This window comes from Phlebotomus papatasi, chromosome 3, assembly GCF_024763615.1.
Source record: "Phlebotomus papatasi isolate M1 chromosome 3, Ppap_2.1, whole genome shotgun sequence".
NCBI classification, from domain to species: domain Eukaryota; kingdom Metazoa; phylum Arthropoda; class Insecta; order Diptera; family Psychodidae; genus Phlebotomus; species Phlebotomus papatasi.
The window spans coordinates 5,213,126-5,221,678 of record NC_077224.1 but is presented as its reverse complement, the minus strand read 5'-3'; the positions used below and the strand labels follow the sequence as shown (position 1 = coordinate 5,221,678).

The following is an 8,553-nucleotide window of genomic DNA, read 5'->3' as shown; positions in this document are numbered from 1 at the left end:
GGCTTATAAAAGTTTCTTTTTCACAAGTGCGTTCAATAAACAAAATTACGCTGATTCCAAATATGTATATATCTCAAAATCACAAAAATGAAGTTACGATAAATGCTGATTTAACTGACGAAATTTTCTTGAAAAAACAATTTCAAGAAGAGCAAGAAACCTGGGAAAGGATAGCAATCTATCAAAAAATTTTGATGGGAAAAAACCCGATGTGGAGGCATTTTTCTTCAAAAAATTGCTTCAAAAATGTGAATTTTTCTTTCAAATAAAAAATTGATATGGTTTTTAATGAAATCAGCTCCAATGTGATAGTCTTTAATTCAAGCGAAAGTTTCGTTTGAAAATGCTGTTGTTTTTTCATGTTAGATTGTGCTTGTCGCAATTTTTCTGATAAATTTTATATATAATTTCGACTATTTCTAAAAAAAAAAAATATTCTCCTAAATAATTCTCCTAACTCCTCTAGATCAAAATTTTCGGACCTAAATGTCCACTCGAATCTCCTAAATATAGGGAAAATTTCCTAGGGTTGGCAACACTGTTTTGAGGTTAGGTTTTTTGTTTTGACGGCGGGAATTGTAGTACTAGATTTGTTTTGGTTTTCCGGACTTTCACTTTTTTCTCCCGTGTGCGGAAAATGGACAAAATAGAGAGGAGGACTTTTGCCAATTTGTGCCGTGGCTGTCTTATGAATCTGGACACTATTAATAACATAACATTTGCCTTATCTGAAGGATCTAGCAATGCTGAAAAATTTCAATCATGCACCAACATTTCGGTGAGTCCTGCTTTTGCCTTGTCTTCCACAAGGATTGTAGCATATTTTACTGAATTTCTGTTCTTCCGGGATTTCAGATCACAGAACAAGATGGTCTTCCTGCTAGCTTATGCATAGAGTGCATGGAAAAGTGCAATAATTGGTATGATTTCAAGAAACAATGTGAACATTCGAATGAGATCCTGCTGAAATTGATCCATCAGGAAGTTCCGGAAGGGTCAAATATTGATGATCCAGAAAGTGAGGCAGCTCTTGTTTTTACTTTCACGACCAATTCCACAGAAATTCACGATCTTGACAGTGTTATCCTCTCAGAAATCGACTTGGATGTGAAAAAAGACAGTCCAAGGGAAATCCAGGAAGTTTCCGAGGCATTCCAGAGCGAGACTAATGACAATTCCGCGGAAAAGGAACAAAAGAAGGCAAAAAAGAAGAAATCCAAAGTATCTTCCAAGCAGTATCACTGTGAGATGTGCAAGAAGAATTTTCGCAATGAAGATCGCTACGAAGCCCATCTCCGGGAACATCGTGGCCTTAAGCCGGAAGTGTGCAAGATCTGTGAGAAGGAATTCACAAATCTTCGAGCCCTTCGACGTCATCGAGTGAAGCACAACGATCTTAAGCAATTTACCTGTCAGACCTGTGGAAAAAGTTACAAATATGCCACATCCCTCAGTCTCCACACAAAAGTCCACAAGAACATCCGGAGATATGTCTGTGATATCTGTGGCAAATCCTTCATCCGGGCTCATGGTTTGCAGAGTCATCAATTGTCCCATTCGACGGATAAACCATTTGCCTGCAGCATTTGCAGTAAAACCTTCAAGAATCAGGTAATGCTGAAGAATCATCAACTCCGGCACAATGGCATCAAGAATTTCAAGTGTTCCCTCTGCGGAAAGTGCTTTACCACTTCTCCGGAACTCACCACTCACACTCGCAGTCACACGGGCGTCAAGCCTTTTCGGTGCTCAGTGGCGGATTGCGAGAAGAGCTACAAGACCAAGAGTCATTTGGCGGTCCACATGAGATTTCACACGGGATCTCGGCCTTATGCCTGCACTTCCTGTCCCCTCAAATTTGCCCACAACAAAGTTCTAAAGCAGCACAGATTGACGCACACAGGAGAACGCCCATTCAGTTGCCCCACGTGCCAGAGACCCTTCCGGCAGAAGAGCACCCTAAAGGCTCACATGAAGACGCACAAATCGGAAGAAACGCCGCTTCCAGCTGTTGACCAATTCCCACTATCAACATTCCTGGATGATGATCAAGCCATTGGAATCCATCAAAACGATTTTATATCCATCTAAATTAAGATTTAAGGTAAGCTCAACAAAACCTTGCAATCCCTTTTTTAGAATCTAAATTTATACACTCAGAAAAAACAGGGTACTAAAAACTTTTTTCGTCGGTAACACTTTTCAGGTGTAGAATCAATTTTTTTTTTTTTAAATATTACAGTAGACTCAATCGGCTCTTTTTCAATCGGGCGAAAAATTTTGTTGACAATTTTCACGTTTAATTATGAAGCTAATTCGCTCAAATTCGCTGTAGTTCTTCCTATTTTATCGTGATTCTTTATAATTGAGCGCTTTTTGTGGAATTTACAAAGGCTTTGACTCTCAATTCTATCGCTAAACCGGATGACATTTTGCCCCAAATGCCCATTTGAGAGAGAGTTTTCTGTACAATTTTTTACACAGCATAATTTTGCAAGAAAAGCTTTGCATTGAAGGCAATTAGTAAATGTTTTTTATTTGGAGAGAGAACAGTAAGAGATGTCAATTTGTAGTTCTAAGAAAATATTTCTACTATTTTCTCTAAAAGTGTCTTCAACATTGTGTAAAAAATATAGAAGCCTAACTGAATGTTTTGCGCTTTCTCCGTTGATAGCGCTAGTGTTTAAAGCCGTAACGTGAGAGCGAATACACTAGTCTGTTGGAATTTTCTTTTACCGTGCAAACAGACGGAATTCCTACAAGCAAGTGGTGAATTTGCTATACTAGCGCCCTCTGCAAAAGTGCAAGAAAATGCCCGAACGCGTTCAAATATTTTGAATTTCAAATGGTGATTTTCCGTTGGAGGGTGAAATGTTCAATTTTGTGAAATGATTTTTCATCTCCAAACCATCGAGAATCACTGAATTATTCATCAGTGATGTCTTTTGCAGGATGTATATCCCTATACTTTACTTTCAGACAAAATATTCAGCAAGATTGTCTGAAAATGCGATCGATATTGAAAATATTTCTTAGAAAACAAGCAACATACAAAATTTTAGTCCAGAAGCTTTAATTGAAACTAGAATCACAATTATTTTATAGAAACTATCATAAGATACGCCAACTTATATGTTTCTGCTTCATATAACAATTTTTATCTTTTATATACATACAATTCCTTATAATATTGCGAAGTTCTATTAAAAAAAATATTTTATGCGCTACAGGAACTTATTTTGAGGTATTCTTCTAAAATTTAAATAATATTGAGATGAAATATTAAATATATATAACAAAAATAATTTTAAAAAAGTAACATTTTGTATCGCAATTTGATCAGCTTCATTGAAAATCAACTGCAATAATGCCCAAAATAGGAAAAAGTGGTTAATACCGTGTCGTTGCTCCAAATAAAATGATTTAAAAACAAATTAGCTAGTTTTTACCATTTAACTCTCACAAAAATGCACTGCAACAACTCAGATTTAATTTATAAAACCAATTTTCAGTGAGACACTTGATTAAATTCGTGACGATCCGAGGTACAGAGTGCAAGTTTGCAATAACATCTATTTTTTATTACTTTATAGTGAATATTTAAAAATGAAATGCACAGATATAGTTAAATTAATAATTAATAGACCATTTAGCAAAAACAAAAATACCAAAAAGTGATTTGGGCCTTTTATTTTCAATTAAATATGGAGCATGTCTCTTAACATTCCGATCCATGGTGCTCTTCCCTTATCTAGGACGTAAATTAACTGATAGAAAAATGATAATGGAATAGAGACCAGAATCACCTCTACAAGTTTGCCGCAAAACTTATTCTTTTATCGGTTGCTTGGTAGCTAAGATCGTCAAGTAAAGTCTTCTAAATTCGAACGCTCGGGAGGTATTTTTGACATTTCTCACCTCCCAAATTTCGAACGATATTCTCAAAACTAACGAAATTTATGTGAGATTAAATTGTACTTTATCAAATTCCCGTACTTTCTCACAAGTCTTAATGGTAAGTGGTAACATACTTCCTTTTCATTTTATATGAAGATAATGTATGTAAGCATTCAGGAAGAAGCACATGATTCTTCTTCAGAATCTTCAATAATCAATAATGAATAATCTTCTGCAGAATACGAATTTTTTTAATATAACCCCACAATTGATATTTTGAATCCAAACGTCGTTCGAATTTGAGAGATTCAGATTTGAGGAGCAAAAAAATGACGTTTAGACGAAATATAGATATAAATGTCCTCTACAATAATGCCGAAACAATCCTCAAAATCGGTTGAGCAAGAGTTGAAATAATTGAGTTTATGTATGAAAATAAGTTTTTCGACTGTGGCACCCCTAGTATTGATCCTACGAAGTTCAAATGTTTTAGAAAGTTGTACACCGCTTTACGCGTTTTATGAGAAATTTCGTAGCCTAGACTAAAACACTCTAAAATTTGGTTAACTTGAACAATGGCGATTTTCTTTTGTTTGAATAAAATTTGAGCTCGATGCGCAATGGAGTTTTTGAATTACAGTAGATTCTCGCTTATCCGTGGATTTTTTGTCCGGGTGACATAAATAAGTCCGTGAGACAGTTGAATTTTAAAAATTTTGCTGACATATTGTCTCCATTTTGGGGTCTTTTGATAAAGCAAATGTGCTCTATCTACTGTAATTCTTTCTCACTGTAACTTTTTTGGACAGTACGCATGTTTAGAGAGAATTTAGTTTCAGTCAGGTTAGGATTCAGTCCATAAATTTTCAATATAAACAAAAAAAATCGTTGGATTTCAAACAATTTGTATTGTATTTATAACTAAGCAAATTCATAAAAATCTTTTTAATAATAGTGCCTCTAGCGGTGGTTTTACGAACTTCCGAAGTCATTAGGGAAGTGTATTTCATGATAGCTTTTCAAAACTCCTTTACGCTCAACTCTTCGTTATCCGGCATTTCGTTATCCGGGTGACAGCTGCCAAACACTGGCGGTTGATGTATTCAAAATTATTTTTACTAAACATGAAGTTTCTCCATAGTGAATTAAAATATTATCATCATTGTATCGAAGTTTTTAATACATAATTGTGATAAAAAATGAAACAAGCACACCATGAAGAAAATTCTCTTGTTCTTTATCAAACAGAAAATAAATTCACACAGCACAAAATAGAAAAACAGTTGATCATTCAAAAAACCTAAATTTTGTCCTCCAGTCAGCCGGATAACGAAGAGTCTACTGTATTTGTTAATTTCTGACAATTAGAACCGGAGTTATGGCTTTTAAGAATTTTTTTTGAATCCTTATAGCTCGGGTCAGGTTGGTTAGGGGACCTTGAGTTTGATACATAAGTTTGAAAGCTCTAAAGCCCAAAATAGACACAGGCATCAGCCCAAAAAAGGAGGATTGCTATCGATACTTAATCCCATGTCAAGTTTCTGATTTCTACTCCTCTTCATAGAGGAATTATGATGAAAAAAGTCCTGATTTTGTAAGAGGACTTCTAGAAGGAGGGATGGAGGAAGGGCGTAGTATGCATGAATTAAAAATTTAAGCCGTGCGCTAACCCCGTACCGAATTTCATGAAGATTCATTTAACTGATTTCGAGTAATTCAATGCCAAAATACTATTTTTTCGAAAGGATAAAGACGTTTTTACAAAGACTCCCGGCGAATATCGTCTCAAAGGCTCAGGAAGTTTTTCATTATACACTATTGCCTATAAAATGCGTTGCCATTTTCCTTTACAGTTTTTTCGATTATCCAAAAAAGTAATTTTTATTTTAAAAAATACAGGTAGGGTGGCAGTATTACCCGTGGCCTGTCTTCACTTATGGCTTTCGTCGCAATTTTTGTCAGAAAATGCTTCCAAAAGTAAAAAAAAATGCGATGCGCTATCATAACACAATAAATATCTTTAATTTTGAGGTTATTAGAAAACATTTTGTGCCACTGTAAAGTTATTTTGCGAGGTGGTCATAAGCATAAGACAGAGGTCACAAGTACAGTAGACTCTCAAATATTAGAGAGAAATTCGGGCGTCAATTTTTTTGAAATACAACGATTTTTCGTTTATCTGTATTTCTCATATTGAGTTTGCATGCTCATTGCTATTATGAATTTCATGAAAACTTCTTAATAATGCAAAATCACATGAAAACTAAGACAAATCATGACAAATTTGAGCATACAGTAGAGTCTCTCAAATCTGAATCTCTCAAATTCGAACGCCGTTTGGATTCAAAATGTCAATTGTGAGGTTATGTTAGAAAGTTCGTATTTCTAGGTGAATGAAAATCATATATATGTGCTTCTTCCTGAATGTTTACATACATTATTATCGTACAAAATGAAAAGGAAGTATGTTATCACTAAAACTTGCGGGAAAGCACGAGAATTTGATTCAAAGTGCAATTCAATCTCACACAAATTTCGTTAGTTTTGAATAAATCGTTCGAATTTGGGAGGTGAGAAATGTCAAAAATACCCCCCGAGCGTTCGAATTTAGGAGACTCTACTGTATTTGCTTCATTTGATAATCGAACTTGGAAAATGTCAACAAACTTTTTTTCGAAATTTAACTGCCGCCCGAATTAAAATGTAGCCCGATCTTAAAAGAGCCGAATTAGCGAGGGTGTACTGTAATGCTGCCACCGTAATTTAAAAAAAAAAGAAGTAAAATCAACTCCAAAGTCGATCGATAGAAATGAGGGTTGATTTTAACACCGATTCGAGGGACTCGACTTTTTACCCGATTTTTTCTGAGTGTAGGAATTGAAAAATCTGTATTTTCTGAATCTTCAGAATTTATTTGATTAAAAGAGAAGATTAGTGAATTAATAAATTTATTTATCTTCTGATATTTCATCCAGGAACACTCTACACTTCCTCTTGAGACATTTAACGGCTTCTATGAAGATCTCGTCAGGCTTCAGCGATCCCACGGATTCGACGTTGAAGATAAAATGATTCTGAACTCGAGACATTGTTACGGCATCACTGAGATGCGGATACCGGTAGACATTGCGGCTGTTGGAATCGTACCTGGCATTCTTCACGTAAGCCCTCTGTTGATCATCAATCTCAATGACTCCCGGCGAGAAGCACTGCTTCAGCAATCTGGCATCGCATCCACTCACCGTTCGATTGAGCTTGATTTCCGGAAGTAGACGATAGTAGGCTGTGGCTACGGGTGAAAATTTGGCATGATCTTGCCCAATGCCCTTGACAGCCACCAATTTCAGATCCAACTCATGGCCTGGTCGCATGCGTGCAATGAGGATGTCGTCGTGAATGGGACCAACGTCAATTTCCTTGTACAGGGACGCCTGTCGTCCCTTGGGCAACCATTTTATCTGATTTGAATACACGCTGGTGTTTTTGATGTAGTTATCCGTCTGTGCATCTTTATGGCCATCCTTTCCCTTCTTTGTGTACTTGAATTTCAGCTCATATTCCAGCGTATCATTTTCCGTGCCCTCATCACCCTCGTCGGCTTTATATTCAAAGAGTCGGGCATCTGCTCGCAGAGGAATCAATCCCAGACGATGGGCCAGAACTTCATCCTGGATGATTGACGTATTGTTGTAGATGTAAACCTTTTCAATGGCCATTGTAGGAATCTCACTGAGCATTATTCGACGAAATGCATTAACAATAGCCGGATGCATTCCAATTACATCAAATTCCATGTCCATGTTCTTGTAGCTGGAAGGCAAAAGGGAAATTTTGAAAGGGAATCCTCCTTTCCGGAAAGAAAGGTAAACCTAACCTCACAATATTGATGCGGAATTTCTCTTTGAACTTCTCAAAATTCCAAGTATCATCGTCAAATCCGTAGTCATTGGCATCAGGATCAACTTTGTACTCCTTCATGTACAATCTTGGCTTGCCTTCAGTCATTTTCACCAAGTAAAAACTAAGAAAAACACCTAAAAACAATTCTCGCGTGCAAAATTAACCGGAATTTTGAAAACAAACAGCTGTCAAAAACGTCAAGTTCAAAACACGTGTGCACATAAACAAAAATTAAACTCCTCGTAAAAAAATCAATAAAACAGTGGTTTTTGCAATATTTTTACAAATTTTCAGTGTCATGAAACAAGAATAAATAATAAACTTTGGTTTTGAGATAAAGTCACTGTGATAAATCAGCATTTTCTGCCTGAAAATTGAGTTTCAACGAAAAGTAAGGTTAGTTCTTTACTGTACCTTTTTATCTGCAATATTTTCAGCAATTAAAGAGAAATTATATCAAAATTCTAATGTTAGTTGATGTATTAGGAACACAAGTATCAAATTTGTCTATAAAATTCATAATACAGTCATGCAATTTGCAATTTTTGAGTGTCCAATCACCCATTGCAAACATAAATGAACATCTTTAACTTTTTTCCGCGCGCATTTTACCTCCAAGGCAAATTATTCATTATTAAAACTATTTTTTATATTATTCCTGGAAGAAAATGCATTTTATAAAATTCTATCACGCTATTCTTCAATCTCCTAATCGACGGTAAAAGCGGTAAAAGCATCAATGCTCAATGCCGTGCT

General features: G+C 35.8%; 4 protein-coding genes across 6 annotated transcripts in view; 3 read left to right on the top strand and 1 right to left on the bottom strand.

Moving 5' to 3' along the window:
• Positions 1–543: 543 nt before the first annotated feature.
• LOC129806545 (putative zinc finger protein 286B) lies at positions 544–7,388 on the top strand. The gene is made up of 3 exons (XM_055855214.1): positions 544–778; positions 856–2,104; positions 6,873–7,388. Exons 1-2 carry the CDS (start codon positions 638–640, stop codon positions 2,089–2,091), a joined length of 1,377 nt encoding a protein of 458 aa, XP_055711189.1. The 5' UTR covers positions 544–637; the 3' UTR covers positions 2,092–2,104; positions 6,873–7,388.
• On the bottom strand, positions 6,829–8,018 carry LOC129806552 (DNA-directed RNA polymerases I and III subunit RPAC1). Its single transcript, XM_055855227.1, has 2 exons — positions 7,772–8,018; positions 6,829–7,707 (listed from the first exon to the last, which is right to left on the bottom strand). Exons 1-2 carry the CDS (start codon positions 7,900–7,902, stop codon positions 6,846–6,848), a joined length of 993 nt encoding a protein of 330 aa, XP_055711202.1. The 5' UTR covers positions 7,903–8,018; the 3' UTR covers positions 6,829–6,845.
• The window catches only part of LOC129806544 (tRNA-dihydrouridine(16/17) synthase [NAD(P)(+)]-like), a 30,963-nt gene continuing 30,397 nt past the window's right edge, over positions 7,988–8,553 (top strand). Inside the window, exon 1 of one of the 2 annotated variants that reach the window (XM_055855210.1) lies at positions 7,988–8,193. The gene's annotated coding sequence lies outside the window, so the exon portion shown is untranslated. The remainder of the gene's footprint in view (positions 8,194–8,553) is intronic. The other variant, XM_055855211.1, reaches the window with a different exon arrangement.
• Positions 8,124–8,553, top strand: part of LOC129806555 (ribonuclease P protein subunit p30) — a 35,224-nt gene continuing 34,794 nt past the window's right edge. The window contains exon 1 of one of the 2 annotated variants that reach the window (XM_055855232.1): positions 8,124–8,188. The gene's annotated coding sequence lies outside the window, so the exon portion shown is untranslated. Of the gene's footprint in view, positions 8,194–8,553 lie in introns of both variants that reach the window. The other variant, XM_055855231.1, reaches the window with a different exon arrangement.